This window comes from Stegostoma tigrinum, chromosome 5 (genome assembly GCF_030684315.1).
Source record: "Stegostoma tigrinum isolate sSteTig4 chromosome 5, sSteTig4.hap1, whole genome shotgun sequence".
NCBI lineage: Eukaryota > Metazoa > Chordata > Chondrichthyes > Orectolobiformes > Stegostomatidae > Stegostoma > Stegostoma tigrinum.
This window is the reverse complement of record NC_081358.1, coordinates 92,258,466-92,280,086: the sequence shown is the minus strand read 5'-3', so window position 1 is coordinate 92,280,086 and position 21,621 is coordinate 92,258,466. Positions and strand designations below refer to the sequence as shown.

The 21,621-nt window shown below is 38.8% G+C and overlaps 1 protein-coding gene across 2 annotated transcripts in view; it reads right to left on the bottom strand.

The window, feature by feature from the left end:
- ndufaf6 (NADH:ubiquinone oxidoreductase complex assembly factor 6) overlaps positions 1 to 21,621 on the bottom strand; it is a 29,509-nt gene that overhangs the window by 3,285 nt on the left and 4,603 nt on the right. The window contains exons 2-7 of one of the 2 annotated variants that reach the window (XM_048528912.2): positions 21,179 to 21,278; positions 17,422 to 17,544; positions 9,605 to 9,661; positions 7,870 to 7,972; positions 5,320 to 5,453; positions 188 to 289 (exon numbers count right to left, since the gene is read on the bottom strand). In XM_048528912.2, coding sequence (XP_048384869.2) covers positions 188 to 289; positions 5,320 to 5,453; positions 7,870 to 7,972; positions 9,605 to 9,661; positions 17,422 to 17,544; positions 21,179 to 21,278 — 619 coding nt within the window. Of the gene's footprint in view, positions 1 to 187; positions 290 to 5,319; positions 5,454 to 7,869; positions 7,973 to 9,604; positions 9,662 to 14,724; positions 15,275 to 17,421; positions 17,545 to 21,178; positions 21,279 to 21,621 lie in introns of those variants that run through there. The other variant, XM_059646143.1, reaches the window with a different exon arrangement.

The following is a 21,621-nucleotide window of genomic DNA, read 5'->3' as shown; positions in this document are numbered from 1 at the left end:
AGAAAGATGAGTGGAAAGAAGAAAATAAAACTGATAGTCAAAGCTGATCGGCGGAAATATAGGAGTCAGGTGACACACAGCCAGAAAGACTCAGGTGGCAATAACAGAATACGCCAGAACCAGGAGATGAAGAGGAAGATGAGGCTACAGACATATCGTTAATTCTGTTGAAAGCAGAAATACATACGTGTTCAAGATGAACATGTGCCTGACTTGCTACATCGAATATGACATTCCTCACATTTTTTCCACAGTTTCCTCGAATAAAATCTTCTTGGGACACGCCATGCTAATAAGGATAAGATCAGTAAATTAACTTCAGTGAATACAATTCACTGAAAATGAAGTCAAACTAAAGGGGGAATCATTGACTACTAGCACACAACATCATGTTACAAAGTAGAAATACTGTGCTACTCACAGGTAAGACGTGTAAGACATTTCCACATTCGGAATTTATAGCATTGATGTATCAAATCTTTCTTTTAGTTTCACAATGCTAGTGTTTTATGTACATACGTACTTTAGATAACACTGAAGGGCAAGCATAATCTCCTCTTCCAAATGAGTGACTGCTTCCTCAAAACCCTTTCTCCTACATCTACCAGCAAATGCAAGGAAACCTGAGAATGTTTTGTCTTCTCAACAGCTATCAATTCTTTCCACTCCCAATCCAACCACTTCTTCACCAATCATTGGTTATGCAATTTCTGTATTTTCTTCTCTTATTTCCTGTTCCCTAATTCCAACCCCCACTCAATTCCAGATCCTAACAGCATACAACAAGGCCTGCATCATTTTCAGGCTTAGGCTGATAAATGGCAAGGTCTATCACTCTCCAGTAAGGGAGTGCCACATAGATACAATGGTTACAAGAACAGATCAGGGACTCTGTATTCTGAAGTGGTGAACTCATTTCTAGACATCTATAGTCCCTCTAGAATTAACAAAGCACAGGTCAGGAGTGTGATAAAATATTACACATATACCTTGTTGAATAAGCTCCAATAATACTCAATGTTTGACAGATTCAGAACAAAGCAACCCACCCAACTGGCACCCGCTCTGCCACCAGTGCACAGTGGCCACCATATGGGCCAGCAAGAAGAGGGCTTCAGTAATTCACCAAGGCTTCTTCAACTATTCATTCTAATTTGGTCACCTCAACCACCTAGGAGGACAAGGGCAGTAGGAGCATAGGAACACTACCACCTGAAAATTCCCCTCCAAATCACAGATCAGTCCTGACATGGAAATACAACACAATTTCCTCACTGTGGGCAAGTCATTGTCCTGAAAACCCCTACTTAACAGCTATACAGACATATCTACTCCATGTAGACTACAATTTCAAATGGACAACTCATCTACTCGGGGATGATAAATGCCTTTGTCAGCGATGCTAACATGCCACGAAAAGCTGTAAAGGTAAATAGTTGCTGTTGGTCCCCATGTTAGGTGATGTAGGAGATATCCCACTTGCGGGCAAAATTGGCTAATTTTAATCTAACCCTTGTCTAATATCCCATTTCCTTTATGCCAAGTCTTACATTTTGATGTTGCTGTTTAACTATATGCCCATTTTTCCTGAAACTTCCTATTCAAACTTATGTAGTCTGGTTACTGGCTTGTCTCACCAATGAGGTCACTTTGGCTCAACTCATGAAAAGATCCTGCATAACATTGGCAAGTGATTCAGTCTCACCTCTTAATTCTCCTGGCGTTTGGTGACATATTTTAGGCCACTCGAAAGTAGATTAATTTCTTCAAAGAAAATTATATGATAAAGAGAAACTGTAAACTTCTGCATGGAAAAAAAGACTTAAAATATTTAATATTACTGCCATCTAGTGTTATAATCAAACAAGAAATTACTGAATTAGTGTTTGGGTAGAAACTTCAATTCACATCAACTACATTGCACAAAATATTCACAGTGGCTGCAGATCAAAAATGATTCTGCTCGGAAAATTGTGTGTAGGACCCCTATATAGTAAGTGATAGAAATAAGATCAAAATGATCCTATGTTTAGCATGTAGTAGAATTGGAACTACACCAGTGTCAGTCACATTCTTGATTAAAGATCCGAAATGGAAATCACAAAAGCAAGGGAGAGAAAAAAAAACAGTGGCCTTGTTCTATGAAATTCCATAAAATATGAATGAACTGGTGAGACTGACAGTAAAGCAGGTACTTAGTGTCCTTAGGCAATGGTAAAATACAAGGTAGCCATCCAGACAAAACAACAACACACTGGTTTCCCAGACAGTATCAACAATATTTCATCCCAAGGACAACTCTACAGTTGAACAAGCTGCAAGGTGAATAGTCATTTAGCCCCAACACTTGAAATCTTCACACACATTTTTAGATTTTTTCCACTTATAAGTATTTTCAATATCATGATAACCACAACAGGTCAAGCCTCATTTAGCCAGGACCAACCATATACACATTGGTGGAATGAAGATATTCGTCTGTGAGCCAACATAACCAAAGCAGATGTAAAATTTCTGTCAAAAAATGATTACCAATCCAAACAATTCAGTTTTACTGAACAAATTAGATATTATACAGTCATACAGCACCGAAACAGACCCTTCAGTCCAACTAGGCTATGCCAAACATAATCCCAAACTAAACTAGTCCCACATGCCTGGTCCTGAACCATATCCCTCCAAACCTTTCATATTCATGTATCCATCCGAATGTATTTTAAACTTCGTAACTGTACCCACATCCATCACTTCCCAAAGAAGTTCATTCCACACATGAACCATCCTCCATGTGAAAAATTTGCCTCAAGTCATTTTTAAATCTCTCATCTCACCTTAAAAATATGCCACCGAGTCTTGAAATTCCCTACCTAAGGGAAAGTACAATGACCATTAACCCTATATATACACACCTCATTATTATATAAATTTCTATCAAGTCGCCTCACAACCTCCTACACTCCAGCGAGAAAAGTCCCAGCCTATCCAACCTTTCCTGAGAACTCAAACCTTCCATACCAGGCAACATCCTGGGAAATCTCTTCTGAACCTTCTTCAGCTTGATAACATATTTCCTATATCAGGGTGACCAGAACTGGTCACAGTATTCCAGAAAAGGCCTCACCAATGTCCTGTACAACCCCACCATGACTTCACAACTCCTATAACATCGGGGCATTTAATAGCATTTGGTTTCATCCACAATAAAACCATTGTTTTAAAATAAGTCAGGTTACCTAAGCTACAAGCTTAACTAACTGTATTGAACCGTCAAAATTGGAGTTTCCAGAGTCCACTCTCAGTGCTTCATCTTTCTAAGCAGCAAAAACATAATCACCACCAGAAATGATTTCTTGTATTAATTTGTTAGCAGTGTCTTCTTTACTAAACTAGACTCAAATGTTAGCCATGGCTCAGACAATAGCATTCTTGGCATGGTTGTAGCTTCCACTCTCACTTGAGGATATAAGTGCAAAATCAAGGCTGACAATTCAGTGCAGTACTGAGGATGGTGTCTGCACATCAGCAACGTCTTTTTCTTAAAAGAGACAATAAACTGAGGCCCTGCCTGAATTCTCAAATGAATACATAAGAACCCTTGACACGACTCTGAAGATCAACAGAGGAGTTGTGTCTAGTACCCTGGTCAATATTTAACCCACAAATCAATGCTACAAAAATAATTATCCAGTCATTGTCATATTGCGGTTTGTGGGAACTAATGTACAAGTTGACGGTTGCATTTCCTGTATTACGACAGTGACTACATGGGACACAGCTATCATGCAAGGACTATATGAATGTAATGTATTGCTTTTGTGTGGGTAGAGTCTGTTCCCAAACAAAATCTCACACGTCCACCAGATACATCTGTGCCAAGCATCAATGACGTTCAGTCTCCCAGCCCGCTGATTTCTACATAATCCAGCCTAGTTTTGTTCCTAAAACAGTGATTTACTAGCTGCTACTTACTCTACACTATGGGTGTTCAACATTATGCCCTAACCTTTTAAAACCTCTTGAAAAGTCATGCAAATTTTGTAAGATTCTTCTGTGAAGATGAACCTAAAACAATTAATTATGCACATGCTTCATATTTCTAAACAGCAACGGCCATAGAAAATCTTTTAAACGTAATTACTTGTATTCCATCACCCAATTTTAGTGCAGTATTCTATGTAAATTTTACAGAATCCTCTGCTTTCATTCGAGAATAAAAGTGATGTCAACACACAGAATTTATTACTCAGTGAGCACAGTTTAAACTCTGACTACGCACTTTGTTATCCTCAGACATTTGGTTTGGAAATCTAAAGGCCATCCCCTAGCAATATCTATGCAGCTAATCCCAAACTACATTTCTGGCAATGCTACGTTGGTTAAGAGCTGAATGGGATGCCAGAGAGCCCAGTATTTCTCAAAACATGAGCCCATGAGTAAAATTATAAGTCTATATTTGATCTTTTTTAACCTCAAACATTAAAAAAAACTTTAAAAATTCTCATGATTAAAATAACGTTTTACTGCTATCAGAAAAAGAATTAATTGCAGATCAGAATGGTCTGAGCAAAATGCCCATGGCATCTTCACTTCCAAATCACATTAACATTCAGTGACAAGATGTTTATGGTAACAGGTTTTGCCAATTTACAATACCTCAGTTAAGGGACAAATCAAAAATAATAAGGGCCTTTTATTGATTGTTTTAGTCATGCCTTTCTTTTTCTCAAAAGCTTATGAAAACTCCAAGCATCCTAAAATATTATTCAAAGGGCCATTGACATCAAGTATGTTTATCTCAAATATAGAAGTCAAACGGAAAATAAAACTTCCAATATTTCGACCTCAGACATCTACTATAATCAACATAAAATTTTACGGAAGTAGCTTCTGCTAAATGGTCTTTCCAGTAATAGATTATTAATTAGAATATAATATTTCACAATTATGTTAAGACTACATAAGTATAATTTTGTTTTGAATTAGCGCAGCCAGAAAAGAAATTAGCTTCTGCGCCTGTGGCATATTCAAACCTCCAGCTCAGTGACCGCATATTCTACAATGTTAAAATTATGGAGTAAATGAAATTAATTTTCAGATACAAAACATACTGGAAATAGACCAAAGGTATAAACAAAATCCTCTGACTATAAAGTTCAGTCAACTTTGTCTAAGTTCAATTCTTACACACAAAGGAAAGAGCTTAAGGAAGGGCACTAACTGCACTACTTTCCAAATAAATACACAGCCTCTAATCATTTTTATAAACATATTTTAGTGGTGAACACTCTTCAAAAAGTGAAATGTATCACTTAAAATTACCAGTAGACAAACGTCCAGCGGAAGGTAAACCTTTCGTCGCATACGATGATAAGGAGTTGAACGCAGACATGTCACTATTCCTTGAGCTTTTCCAATATGACTGGCTGCATGATCCGCATGGATATCCTTTACACCTTTTAAAATTAACCATTATGCATTAGTAAGAAACAGCAATTTGGAAGATTACCAAAGAACAATTAGGCACCAAAGTGCAAGCAGGACATGGAAGAGATAGAGAATTACAGTGCATAACTTTCTCAGACAAAACTTTCATCCATGTTTATGACATCCTCAGATTTGCATTTTGTACTACTTTGCTGGCCAGCTTCCCCAATCACTTTTAATATCAATTTATGCTAAACTCTGCTGCCTTATCCTATCCAAAACCACATACTGCTTAGCAATAAACACAGAGACAATAATTCAATTTTTGACTAATTTAATTTAAATTTTTAATTTAATTCCTTGCGAACTGACACTTTCTATATCATCATTATTGGCTGCGCTTTCAACTATCTTCACCCTACGCTTGAGAATTACCTCCTTACAGCTTGTCCTCCTTCAAATGATGCTTAAAACCCACTTCTCTGATCAAGGTTTTAAAGCTCCTTCTTGATATTTTTAATGGATTGTCAGTGATTTCTGTCTGATTACATTTCTATGAAGGGCAGTACATTACATTGATCCAAGCCTGATGTTGAAATACAAAACAAGGACAAGTCTTTGTTAGTAAGTTTATTCACAGGATGTAGTCTAACAGCTCTCAGCACGTGAAGTTTACTTCACTCTGAATTGATTTTTTAAAATGTCTTCTTATCTGGAGTGTTCATTTTTGTCATCTAGTATCATAACAGAAGTAGCATATTGAAAAATGACTTGGATTTTTGACCACTGGACCAAAACAATTTCAATACTGGAAATTTGGCCATCTTACTCAAAATCTACAATCAAATTCAGTTCTACTACAATCCTGATAATGAAGATGGCCTCAATTTCAAACAAAATTGTTTATTCCTCAAAACATACATCAAAATTGAAAACTACAGAGATGAAGAATTATTAGAGATGGTTACATTTTCATCAAAATATTTGAAATAAAGCATCAATACCAAACAGTTGGATGAGCTTGGATTTACGTAAGGCAGAAGATGCAAGATTAACTAAACAAGTTAGAGTATCTAAATCTGGAGTGACAAAGCCATAGATAAAGGTTACATAGGAATTGAAAGAGGAACGAAGACATGCAATTTTGAGGAGGGAAAGAACAGTCAGCCTGATTGTGGATAGAAAGGAGGTGAAGGCAGTCAAAAGAACTACATCAAAATTGCATCACAGTCTTTGCAGCCTAACCAGTCCACATGAACATTCAGAAGCAAATTATTCCAAATGGTCGAATCTGTGCTGAAACAACAAATGCAAGCCAGATAGAATCCATGCAGAGAGAACAAGCTGACGTTTCAAGTCTAGTGACATTCTTCATTTTCACTTTATCCTTCATCTCAACAAAGGCTTGTTCTCTTTCTTTCAGACATCAAGGTGTCCAAGCTCCTGCAACTTGGAGACTCCAGTATTCATCCAGCTGTTTTGTCCGGGATGGTGTGGAGCTTCCTGAAATGTTGCTGGCACTGTGCTCACAAGGGCAAGCCAAAGTTATTCTATTTCTGGCTTGTAGATGGTGGATATTATGGGAAATCGAGAGGGGTGTTACCTTCTGCAGAATTCCTACCCTCTAACCTGCTCTTGGTGCCACAGTATAATCTGGAGTACTTAATCTTGCATTTAGCCTAATCTTAAAATTTAGACATTGTGTCTACTTTGAATTGCTAACTCTAGTAGTGCAATCTGCAGCTTCATAACTCTTTGTTGAGGAATTTTATCTTCTCAGTCTTAAATTTTGTGTATAGGTGATACATCTATGTCTACATATTGTAGCGCCTTCAACTGGTGGGAACAGTCCACTTTTGACTGCCATTTCACCCTCTGATAACGTTAAATGCTTCTATGAAATATCTCAATCTCCCATACTCAAACAAAAATGCAGCCTCAGTTTTGTCCTTGCTTTTCATCACAACATGCATCATTTTATTGAACATGTGCTGAACACTTCTGATTTACACATAAAATGTGGAGCCCAAAACTATACAGTGTATGCTGACAAAATCTTATTTCCATGTATATAGATGGAGAACTTCAGCTGACTAAATCTCATCAGGATTCTTTTGTGTTGATGGGAAAATATCTGAAAAGTCAAACTACTAAATCTAGACTTCCAAGATAATAAAATGTGAGGCTGGATGAACACAGCAGGCCAAGCAGCATCTCAGGAGCACAAAAGCTGACGTTTCGGGCCTAGACCCTTCATCAGAGAGGCTTTTGTGCTCCTGAGATGCTGCTTGGCCTGCTGTGTTCATCCAGCCTCACATTTTATTATCTTGGAATTCTCCAGCATCTGCAGTTCCCATTATCCCAAATCTAGACTTCCAACTGGTTCAGTTGAAGAAACAACACTTCAATTACGAATAAAACATAATTTATGAAAATAAATCTTACCTAAAACTTCTAATATGAGATAGATGAATGATGACTGAGTGTGTTCTGCGTAGGATTCCAGCTCCTGGATACTTGTAAACGCTTTCTCATTCAAATTCCTTTCCTGGAATTTATTATATTGGATTAGACTTAAATCGGATAATTCCATCTGGTCATAATAAAAAATACATTGCTGCAAAATGCCATAGTTTAAAAATATTTTTCTAACGTACAGGGCAGAAGATGCATATTAGTGTTATATGTTTCTACAGTCAGTCTTCATGAGTTTAGGGCATCAGCCACTTGCAGTGACAAGAAAGTTGTTTTGCTAAACTATTTTAAGCTTAGTCACTTGGTAGTGCAGATTTGTAATATTTAGAACATAAAAGAAAATTTATACTGTATTAGAAAAAAACTGATTGCTTGGCAAGTAGATTCTGATTGGTTGCCTTGGAGAATGCAGCAGAAAATAGTTGCCCCCAAGCTTTTGTTTGATTGAAAGAGACATAATGCCTGAAGATGTTACTTTTATTTGGAGAGGATGGGGTTTTGCATAAGAAGATATATAAGTCAGTCACATTAGGAACCTGACTGATAACTTCAAACTGATTTGTTCATGCATTTCTTCGTATGCTCAAAACTGTTCAGTAAGTACTGTTCAATCAAGGAATCAGGTCTAATGTCAGTCGCTATGTTTTGATAGTTTCAAGAGTGAATACAGTTAGTCCTGTTTTGCGAACAGCCAACGGGATGCACAATGGATCTACCAATTGTTGGGATGTGTTGTCAACATATCTAGCATTGCACTGGCACTACAATTTATACATGACATTGCTCACTTCTGTGGCAGGCAGAATGCTTTTTTGGCTTGATGGCAGCATCCCATTTGTACAGTAGCAACATGAAACAAATATCTTCATATTTCATTGCTCATTTTTTAAATACACCTTCCCCTTCTAAAGGGAATTTGAGGCGGACTGCGCACTTTTCAGCCTTGAAACTGCTACCCTTTGGCCCATTTATAAGTGAGCTTAATAAACAGCGAGAATGTTCTGAACAGTTTAGCCATTATCCCTCAGGATCGCTGTGATGTGCCTTTAACAGCCTCCATCCTGCACTCAATTTCATGTTTGAAGTGGAGCAAGTTAGCAAGGTCCCTTTCTTTGATGTGCTCATTTTGCATTCTGCTAACAGATTCTTTATTACTGTCAACTGCAAGCCTACCTTTGCTGGTCAATATATTGAGCCTCCTAAAGGTCCACATACAAAAGTATTTACCTTATCAGCAACCTGGTAAGTAGTGCTCAAGGCATGTTCTCACTGTGAAATTTGGATGCCAAAACAGGGCTTGTCTCTTCATCATTAGCTGTGATTATCTGAATGCAGCAAGTTTGTCTGTGTATGGCATAGCAAAACTGATGATAATCAAACCTGGAGGGGCCTAATTAATAGTCTGACTATCTAATGTCACCAGAGATAATGGGAACTGCAGATGCTAGAGAATCCAAGATAACAAAGTGTGAAGCTGGATGAACACAGCGGGCCAAGCAGCATCTCAGGAGCACAAAAGCCGACGTTTCGGGCATAGACCCTTCATCAGAGAGCTCTGATGAAGGGTCTAGGCCCGAAACGTCGGCTTTTGTGCTCCTGAGATGCTGCTTGGCCCGCTGTGTTCATCCAGCTTCACACTTTATTATCTAATGTCACTCCTGGTTAACTTAGCTTCTATGTACTTAAATAACAAAAGTATATTTACCCGTTCCTCAATAATTCGCAGAAACCATCTCTTCGTCAGCTTGTGCTTTCTAACTGCCTATTAGATGAAAATAGAATTTCACAAAAATTATAAAAAAAAACTGTTCGCTCATTTAAATTTTCCTACAGTTCTACTGCAACTTAGGTACATGCACAAGATGGTCAGTTTTGTAAAAGCAACTTATGCATTGATGCTAAATTTGCCAAATCAATTACGTTTGACCAGGCTAAAATATTGAAGGATTTGACAAAAGTAGTTAAAGCTCTTGTTGTAAAAGGGACAATCACATGAAGGATACAAAGTTGGGTGAGTGACAAATTAGTGGTGAATGCTTCTTTTTCAGGCTGGAATACTGTGGAATTTCCCAGGGGTCAGTACTAGGACTACGACTTTACTTAGTATACAGTAATAATCAAGTCTTGGGTGACAATTTTCACAATTTCAAAATTTGTAGATTGCACAAAACTGTGTATTGTAAACAGCAAATAGGATAGTGATGGATTTCAAGAGGTTATAGGCTGGTATGGTCTGGATGGTCGTGGGGCAAATGAAATTTAATGTGATGATGTATGAAATGACGCAATTTGATGAGAAGAATGAGGACAGGCAATATAAAATAAAAAACTTTTGATTCTGAAAAAAAGAGGATGAACAGAGAGCTCTCGTCATATACATATAGAAATTATTGAAGGTGGTAAGGCAGGTTAAGAAGTTGTTCATCAATCATAAGTGGTTCTAGAATTTATAAATAGAGTATATATACACAAGGAAGTTATAGCAAACTATGAAAGATGCTGATTTAGCCTCAAGTGAAACAGTGTGTCCAATGCTGGACACTACACTTGAGGAAGACTACGAAAGCTTATAGAAGATGCAGATAAGATTAAAAAGGAACGGTTGCAGGAATGAGGGACTTCAAAAAAATTTCTTCGTGGGATCTGGGTATCACTAACTAGACCAACATTTATGGTAGACTAGTACAAAAGATGAATTCACATGGTATCGGGGTGAGCTAGCAAGATGGATACAGAACTGGCTTAGTCATAGGAGACAAAGGGTAGCCGTGAAAGGATGCTTTTCAGAATGGAGTGTTATAACTGGTGGTGTTCCAGCACTGATTCCTGTGATTTGGAGAAGAGCGTAGTTGGCTTAATTAATAAGTTTATAAAGGGAGATTATACAAATTATGCTTTTTTCTCCCCCTCTAGAATTTAGAAGGTTACAGGGTGATCTAATCAAAATATTAAAAGGAAGAGTCAGGGTAAAGAAAGTAAAACTATTTCCACTAGTTGCAGATTTGAGAAATTGGGGATAGAGTGTAAAAATTGGGGCTAGACTATTTAGGAGTGATGTTAGGAAGCACTTGTGCACATAAAGGATAGTAAAGGTTTGGAACTCTCATCCTCAAATGGCAGTGTTTGCTAGATCAGTCACTAATTTTAAATTTGAGATAAATAAACATTGGTTAGGGTATTAAGGGATATGGGTCAAAGGCAGGTGGTGTGGAGTTAGGCCATAGATAATTCAGGATGAGTTCCATGACTTGGATCCAGCAAAAGTGAAGAAACTGAAATTTAGTCCCAAGTAATGGTGCGTGACCTGGAAAGGGAACTTGCATCGCTGACGTTCCTATACATCTTGATTATGAAGATCACAGATTTGGAATGCGCTGTCAAAGGAACCTTAATACGTTGTGTATTTTGTAGATGGTGCACACTGCTGTCAGCATACGTTGGCAGCAAAGGGATTGAATGTTGAAAGGGTTAGACGTTGTGCTAATCAAGTGGGATGTTTTGAACTGGATGGTTTCAAGCTTCTTGAATATTGTCAGCATTGCACCCATTCAGGCAAGTGGACAGCATTCCAGCACACTCCTGACTTGTACATTGTCAATGGCAGCCAGACAGGCATTGGAGAAGTAGGAGATGAGTTTTCTGGCACAAAATTCCCTGCACCTGACCTGCTCTTGTACTCACAGTGTTTGCATGGCAAGTCCAGTTCAGTTTCTGGTCAATGGATGTAGCCTATGGAGATATCAACAGATAGATTGTAGAAGCTGGTTGTTTGCCTTAGAGTAGACGATGAAGTGATTTGATTGGAGTTGTAAAATTCATGAGAGATTTGGACAGAATAGATAAGGAGAAACTTGTTTCCTTTGGTAGAAAATTCAAGAACCGGAAGCAATGATTGAAAGTAATTAGTAAAAGGCTAAAAATTCGTGGGGAAATTTTTTTTTAAGGACCTGGAATGCACACTCAGACAATGTGATGGAGACAGATTGGATTGTAATTTGATGATTGTGTTTGGAAAGAATAATTGCCAGGATACAGGGAAAAGGCAGGGATAGGATGGGCCGAATTACTCATGCAGAGAGTTGCCACAGGCATAAAGGGCTGAATGTCTCCTTCAACGGACTCATCATTCTAAATTTCTATTTTGATTGTTTTAAATATATTATGGCTGTATATTTGCTTTCCAGCTGTCATGTTTTGCTACACATTTATATTGTCACACTGCAATGACACAATTACCCACTGGGTGAATGAACTGGGTGTTTACTGCTTACTCATGCAAGTGATAATATCACATCAGCAATTTTGTTCAGTGTTTGCAATTCTAGTTTTCAAAAGCTCTTACCTCTTCAGAACTTATGACTTGTGATTTTTAAACTTTAAAGCACTAACTTGCTGCTCGCTAAAAGTTCTAACATTTACTTGCTAGCTTTGCTACTTGCCACAAATGTTTCTGTCAACTTGTTACCAACTACCAATGCATCCACAATGCTTCTTCTGTCCCTCTCATTATTAACATGAAAAATAAAAGAGAGTCTTCTGTTAAAACATTAGCACAAGGGGAAACGAAGCAGAAAATTAACATCATCCCCTCAGTAGCAAGTAGCAATAACAACAATGGCATGGCTGGAAAAATGTGAATTTGGAACAGATGTTTCTTGATGCCCAAGGAAAATGGAAATTTTTCAGTTTTCGCTGGCCTGAGAATTTAGAAAATGGGGACAGCTTTGGCAGAAAGGGTTGATTATTTCGCACTGAGACGAGAAGAAATTCCTTCACATTAAGCCTCGAAATTCTCAATGCCTGAATATTTTGGATTTATCAGCATACTGAGATAAATCCAATTTTAATTTCAGGGAGTCAAAGCATATGGAAAGCAAGAGGCAAAAGTTCATCTGAAGTTCAAGATCAGTCATAATCTTACTCAGTGACAACGCAGGTTTGACATATTTCCCCCATCTTTTACATTCTGATGTTAAGTCCAGTGTAACCCACAAAAAAAAAATCAAGTTTTTAGACTGAAAGGAAGTGTTAATGGATAAAGTTCAGTTCAATTTTTTTGCAAAGCAACAAATGGGGGTTGCAGCAAAGCAGCTCAAATTTCAGATGAGTCTGAAATACTCGCAGTATAGTAATTCACAGCATGACAGCACAAAGGTAAAGTTCTCTGGGACTACAGCAGTCAGGCTGGGAGCGCGCGCGAGAGAGAGACACAGACAGACACAGAGAGAGACACAGAGACACAGACAGAGATGGACAGAGAGACAGACAGAGATGAACAGAGATGGACAGAGACACGGACAGAGAGACAGACAGAGATGGACAGAGAGACGGTGCTGACTTTAATCTGAGGCTCACTGCACTTTAGGCGAGGAGTAAGGTTGAGAAAGAAGAACTTTTGTGGTGATCTCGGTCACTCTGCATCACAAACCAGCCATCCAGCAACTGAGTTAACTGATACACCGCATGTACCCGTTATAATAAAAAAAAGCCGAAAATACTCAGCAATATTGCTCTACCTGGTATAGGTACAACAAGAGTACTTGCAGTTTTTTGAGCCAGGCAATAGTAAGGAAGAAAAAAGGTTCCATCGGAGGACGGTATGTAATTAGAGGGAAACATGCATGTAGCAGTATTTCCATAAAGCTGCTGTTGTTGTCCTTCTTGGCTATAAAAGTTGAAAGTGGAAGGTGCAGTTGGAACAACCTTGGTGAGTTGCTGCAGTGCATCTTGGAAGTGCTGTCACTACACTTCAGTGCTGGAGGGAGGGAATGTTACAGGTAGTAGGTGGGATGCCAATGTTGCTGGAGCCTCTCTCATCAGGTAGAGTGGATATTCTATCACACTCCTGATTTTTGCCCAATTGGGAGAAGACAGGCTTTGATCACAGCCTGGCATCTGAAGGAAGTGCAAGTTACCTACGGCTTTCAGCTCAAAACTTTAATGTCTGCACGTTGATATTGGCTGCACATGTACATGAATAGCTCCAGTATCTGAGGAATCACGAATGGTACTGAATGGTATTAAACATTGAGAAATCAGGGAATATTGCAACTTTTGACCTAACAGTTGATAATGAAGCTGCTGAAAATAAGATGATTGATGTCCAACAACCACAAACATCTTATTTGGTGCTTCAAATTTCCCCCGATCCTCATCAAATTCAGTGCTGCTAACTCTGCCCCACCTAGACGAATAATACTTTGATGTCAAGGGTGGTCATTTTTACCTCATCTTTTTTGTCCATGTTTGGGCCAAGGTTGCCTTTCTTTGGCAGATCCAAATAAATCAGTAAGCAGTTTACTAATTAGTAAGTGTCACCTGATAGAAAATGCTATCACTTTGCTCATAATTTAACAGCAGACTGAAAGGCACAGGGCACTCCTGGGTAATTTTGCACATTGCCAGATAAATTCCAGTGTGGTAGCTGAACTGCAACAGCTTGGTTAAGAATACAACAGGTTCTGGAACACAAGTTTTCAATACCATAGTCAGAATATTGTCACAGCCCAAAGGCTTTGCAATATCCAGTGCCCTCAACCATTGTGTGACATAGTATGGAATGAATCAAATTGGTTGAAGAGTGGCAAATGTAATGATGGGGCCTCAAGTGGAAGTTGCGATGGATCATCTGCTTGGCACTTCTGGTTGAATACAGTTGCCAATGCTTCAGATATAGTAAGAACTGCAGAGGCTGGAGTCAGAGGTAACACAGTGTGGAGTTGGAGGAACACAGCAGGCATCAGAGCAGGAAAGTTGACATACGGGTCGGGATTGTTCTTCAGAAATGCTTGAGCTTTGTGCTTTGCAATGATGAGATGGGCTTACCAACATTTATGATGGGGTTATTTGTCGTACTACTTCCTCCAGGTTTAATTATCCATCACCATTCGCAACTGGATGCAGCAGGACTGCAGAGTTTAGATTTAATCCATTGGTAGCGAGCTGCTTAGCTGTCCGTTTCATGCTCCCTTTTGTTGTTTGCCATGCAAGTAATCCTATTTTGTAGCTTTACCAGGCTGACATTTCATTTTGAGTTGTGCCTATTGCTGCTCCTGGTATCCCCTCTGCACTTTTCACAGAACAATGGTTGATTCCGCCAGATAATAACAATGGCAGAGTGAGAGATGAACAGAACCATGAGGTTACAGATTGTGCTGAATACTGTTCTGCTTCTGCTGATGGTTGACAGTGCCTCGTGCATGCCCAGTTTTCAGTTGTTAGATTTGTTTGATATCTATCCCCTGTAGCATTATGTAGTATCATGCTATGATGAAGGGTATCCTCAATCTGAAGAGATTCTTCACCTTCACAAAGGTGGTATTCACCCATACCAATTGCATGATGGTCAGATGTATCTGCAACACACAGATTAGTGAGCATGAAGTCACATACATCTGTTCCACTTATGGTTCTCTCAACATCAGACTACCAGCTATCTCCTTCCAGACTCAACCAGCTCCACTGTAGTCATGCTATCAAGTCAATCTTGGTTATGGAAATTAAAGTCTCACTCAGAGTAGCTTTTGTGCCTTTGACATCAATGGACAGGAAGGGGGCAACGTTCAGGATACCTAGGGAAATTCCTTCTTGACCGTACACCACTGTGCTGCCACATCTCGTGTCGGTGGAACAGGGCATACCTAGAGATGCTTACAGTGGTGTATGTGACAGCACCACGTATGATTTGGTGAGGATAACAACGTCAAACTGTTGCTTGACTAGACTGTGGATAGTTCTTCAAATTAAGGCACAAAGCCCATAGATTTAAGAAAGGAGGGCTTTGTCGGGTCAAAAAGCTGGGTTTGCCATTGTCATTTCAGGTGTTGTATCTAATGTCACTCCTTTAATCTTTGTAGCAATTTATTTGAGTAGCAGGCCAGGTCACCTCAGAGGGCAGTGAAGAACCTGCCAAACTTTTCTACATATGCAATTACAGGTAGGTCAAATGAAGTCAGAATAGCAGATCTCCTTCTCTAAACAACAAAGAACTAGAGGAATCTTTAATGACAATCTGAAGAAGTATTTAGATGAGCATTTTGAATGCCACAAAGCTCTGGGCCACGACTGAAAGATGGGATTAGAATAGTTAAATGCTTTATGACTGGCATTGACATGATAGGCTGCAAGGTCTCTTTCCATGCCACAAACTTTTATGACTCTATGATAATCAATATTAGTTTCATGGTTTCCCTCATCACGACTGAGATTTTCATAAATTGAATGTAAATTTCGTCAGTTGTTTTGGTGGGATTTGCACCTGTGCCCCCAGAACATTAGTCTGGGCCTTGGATTATGTGATTTCAGATATATTTGGCAGTATCCTTCAAGTACTCATTCAACTTTCCTAGAACCCACTGAAATTATTCTTAGTTCCTTTGTTCAGCCTGTTAAGTTTTAACTGCAGAACTAGCTTTCATGGTAAGGGCATTTCTCACCCCACAAACCCCACTTCCCCTTGCTATAGCACAAGCCAGGTGAATCTATCGTGCATTTGGTCTTTTCAATCCAGGTGCAAGCTCTCATGCATATTTCTACATGGTGAGTCAGACAGACTTTGTCTCTGTTCCCTCTTGTGTGGGTCTGACAAACGATCTGATATTTTCATGGATACCTTAGGAACTCTGACACTCAGATTGCCCATCTCTATGAAAACATGAATCAGAACAGCCATCTATCCACAGAAAACGCTGATTAGATCCCAGTTCTATTTTTTCTTGTAACTGCATGTACAAGAGCAGAATTTAGCATAACCATTTACAATGTGATATTCTCAATCCTTTCCAGAAACTGTGGAGACTATAACTCAAACCATTGTAAGCACAGATTCTGCTGTCATTATCTCCAATCATATACCATCTTCCAAAATACAATCTCCCAAAACAATTTGGGCCTTCCATTTGTCTTCATCAGATGTCAGAACAACCACATTACCCCCTCTGTTTAACCTAAATTAAATACACATGGTGAAAACATAATAATCTTATAAAACTTCATTTTTAGTATGCAAATTTGAGAATAACCACTCAGCAAATTCAGTGAGCACTCAGTGAATAGCCATCTCATATAAACTAAGAAAGACAGGATACAATAGCTGTCAGTGTCCAAGTTAAGGAAATTGAGGTGTAAATTCAACTTGAGTTTCCACTCTTGATTACTATCAAGGGAATTCTGCTGGAAACTCACGCGTCAATATCCAAGGACAGTAAAGGGCAAAGACTCAGTAGTGATTGTTTCTATTATACAAAGTACCGCTAGTATTTAGCTCATTAAGGCTAATTTACTAATAATGGTCAATTGAATCAGGTGCCAGAGAGTATGTTTTACTCATAGTATCATAGTGCTGAGAATATTTCAGTATTCTTCTTTCAATATGGCTTCTTTCCAGAGCAACTTGCTCCAAACTCTCTGCCACAGGTTCCACTGAAATTTAGCAAGAACATGATTACATGAAACTTTAACTTCATGATTTCCACATTACAATTCAAATGCCTGAAGGATAAACAATTTTTAAAGCTGATCTACCTTCCACAACTCGATGGCAATAGGTTGGTGAGGAGGATTATCACTGTAAATATCTTCAATCACTTGCCTCCAAAACTGCATCCTCATTAGGCCTATTGTCTTCTGAGATACTAAATCTTGAACCTCAAGAAAAAAAACACCCAAGGCACAAAGTGAGAAAACAGAATTAAGATTACATTGTACAGAGTGGAGTGTATTAGCTAAAATAAACATAATCTTGACTCATATTGTAATTAATTATAATTTCTTATACTTATGCACACAAAGTCAAGATCAAGTGCAATCCACTTTAAAAAGGTAAGATGTTGGGGAATAATTAAGCTGAAACAGAAGAATAGGGAAGCAGAGTCAACACAAAATAGCTCAGCTTGGAACAAAGTGTTAACTTCTGTGAATAAATGGAAATAGCTGTAGAGACCTTCAAGCATGACTTGACAATCATGATCGCGTTTTAAAAATGGACATAGTAATCTAAATTGATAAAGTAATTTCTTTTCTGAAATGGCACAAATCACAATAGCATTCTTACATTTTTTTTGACTAATATGTGGAGGAACCAACTAGACAGCTGGTCATGTTAGACTGGGTACTGTGTAATGAGATGAGAATCATTGCCAATCTAGCTGGTGCGAGACCCCTTGGGGATGAGCGAGCATAACATGAAACCATTTTTTTAATATCAAGATGGAGAGTGAGGTAGTTGATTTGGACACTACAGCTCTGAATCTTAATAAAGGAAACTATGAACATATGGCCTTGGTAGATTGGGGAAAGTTACATAAAAGGATGACAGTGGACGGGCAACGGCAAACATTGAAGGAACACATAGGGGAGCTGCAATAACTGTTTATTCCTGTCCGGCATAAATGCAAAATGGGTAAGAGGGCAAACCTATGGCTTACGAAGTAAATTAGAGATAGTATCTGATCCAAGGAAACATATAGATTGGCCAAGAAAAATAATATGTCTGAGGATAGGGAGCAGTTTAGAATTCAGCCAAGAAGGACTAAGGGACTGATTAAGAAGGGGAAAACACAGTACGAATGCAAGCTTACAGGAAACATAAAGAATGACACTAAGAGTTTCTATACGTACGTGAAGAGAAAGCGATGAGTAAAGACAAGTATAGGCCCCCTACACACAGAAATGGGGGAAATGTATAGTAGTGGATAAAGAAATGGTTGAACAACTGAATACACACTTTCAGGTTCTGTCTTCACAAAACAGGACATAAATTAGATACCAGAAATGTCGCAGAATACACAATTACTGAAAGGGAAGAACTGAGGGAGATCAATATTAGTCGAGAAATGGTGCTGGAAAAATTGACAGGATTCAAGGTGGATAAATCCCACAGGGCCTGATAATCTATATCCCCAAATACTTAAAGTGGCTCCAAAAATAGTGGATACATTGGTGGTCATCTTCCAGGATTTTACAGTCTCTGGAACAGTCCTGCAGATTGGAGGGTAGCTAATGTCACTCCAAAATTCAAAAAAGGGAGGGAGAGAGAAAACAGGGATTACAAACCAGTAAGCTTAACATCCGTAGTAGGGAAAATTCTTGAATCCATTATCAAGGATTTTAAAGCAGAGCATTTAGAAAGCCGTGACAGGATCAGACAGAGTCAGCATGGATTTATGAAGGGGAAAATCATGCTTGACAGGTCTGTTGGAATTCTATGAAGATATAACTAGTAGCGTTGACAAGAGGGAGCCAATGGATGTGGTATATTTGGACTTCCAGAAAGTGTTTGACAAAGTACTGCATTGGAGATTGTTGTGTAAGATTAAAGCATGTGGGACTGGGGGAAGTACACTGAGATGGATAGGAAACTGGTTGCCAGAGAGGAAACAAAAGGAAACAAAGAGTAGGAATTAATGGGTCCTTTTCAAATTGGCAGGTAGTAACTAGCAGGATGCCACAGAGATCGGTGCTAGGACTCTAGCTATTCACAGTAGACATTAATGATTTGGATGAGGCGACAAAATGTAACATCTCAAAGTTTGCAAATGGTACCAAGTTGAGTGGGAGGGTGAACTGTAATGAGAATGCAGAGATCCTTCAGCATGATCTAGGCAGGTTGGGTGAGTGGGCAAATGAATGGCAGATGCAGTATAATTCAGATAAATGTGAGGTTATTCACTATAAGCACAAACAAGAAGACAGGCTACCGAAGAAGGGTCACCGGACCCGAAATTTTAACGCTGATTTTCTCCCCCCCCAACAGATGCTGCCAGATCTGCTGATCTTTTCCAGCAACTTCTGTTTTTATTCCTGAAGGCAGATTACTACTTGAATGGCTGTAAATTGGAAGGAGGGAATGTGCAGTGGGACCTGGGTGTCCTTGTGCACCAGTCACTGAAAGTAAACATGCAGGTGCAGCAGGCGGTAAAGAAGGCAATTGGTATGTTGGCCTTCATTGCAAAAGGTTTCAAACACAAGCACAGGGATGTGTTGTTAGAGATATACAAGGCCTTGGTGAAGCCACACCTAGAATATTGTGTGCAGTTTTGGTCTCCTTTTCTGAGGAAGGATGCTGTTGCTTTCGAGGGAGTGCAGCAAAGGTTTACCAGGCTGATTCCAGGGACTGACATACGAGGGAAGATTGGCTAAGTTAGGATTGTTTTCGCTCTAGTTCAGATAGATGAATGAGTGGAGACTAGATAGGCTAGATGCAGGGAGGAGGTTCCCAATGGCAGGAGTGTCCAGAATCAGGGGTAATAGTTTGAGGATTCGGGGTAGACCATTTAGGATGGAGATGAGGAGACACTTCTTCACCCAAAGAGTGGTGAGCCTGTGGAATTAATTACCACAAAAAGTAGTTGATGCCAAAACATTGTATGTATTCAAGAGATGGCTAAATATAGCACTTGCAGCAAATGGGATCAAACATTATTGGGAGAAAAGAGAATTAGACAATTGAGTTGGACAATCAGCCATGATCGTGATGAATGGCGCAGCAGTCTTGAAGGGCCTAATGGCTTCCTCCTGCTCCTATCGCTAATGTTTCTATGTTTCTACTCGGATTTCCCGAAGACATTTGATCAGGTTCCACGTGAAGGGTTATAGCATAAAATAAAAGCTCATGTTGTAGTGAGTAACATATTAGGATGCATACAAAATTAGCTGGCCAGCAGAAGATGGGGGAATGCATAGATATACATTTTTCTGATGAGCTGAACGTGCTGCATGGGGTCCTACAGAAGTTTGTGCTGGGGCCACAACTTGTTACAATTTACATCAAAGGCTTAGATGAGGGAGGTAAAGATATGATTGTCAAATTTGCAGTCAACTCAAAGAAAGGAAGGTAGGCAAATATTTTGGGAAGAAAACACAGGAGTTGCAGAAGAATATAGATAGGATGAGGAAGTAGGCAAAAATCTGACAATTTGCTGGTAAAATATTCTGACTTCCTTAAAACATCTACTACATTCTCCTCTATATTTTGTTAAGTAACAAAAATGCCTTTCATGACCACGCATTATCCAAAGCACAATACAATCAATGAAATATATTTGAAGCATAGTCACTGTTGTAATGGTTTTAATCTTACTTATGCACAGTAATCACTTCAAAATAAAACTGTTGCATGCTTAGAAATATTGCACTTCACATCATCTGAAGATGCTGGCTGCTATTCAATTAAGCTTACATCACAACAGAATTTGCTAATTCGTGTTATGACATGACTAAAAAGTCAGAATCATTTATTTTAAAAACACACACACACACATAACACTATGAGAATACTTACTTGAGCCAACTCCACATAGAATGCTCTTAATGCAAATACTGAGTTACGGAATTCAGCAGGAAGCAGCAGAGAGGACAGGAAACCTTCATAATCCCGATTTCTATGTAGAAGAAGAGCACTGACACATCAGGATAGGCTTTACTCATTTTATTCAGAATATAAATACTGACATCACCGAACAAACACAGCAGGACACCTGAAGACATGAATAAAATTAAAAGCAAATTACTGCAACTTCTGGACATTTGAAATAAGAACGGAATGTGCTGAGAAACTTAGCAGGTCTGACAAATCTGCGTAGAGAGAAAGAAAGTTCAACGTGAGTCTTCTTCAGAACTGATTTGACCTGAAGTCTGACTCTGTTCTATTGATGTGGTGGCAAGAAATAATGTATCGAAAGTACCAAACAATCTTCACCTGTCAGGCTATTTCTGCATGCTTCA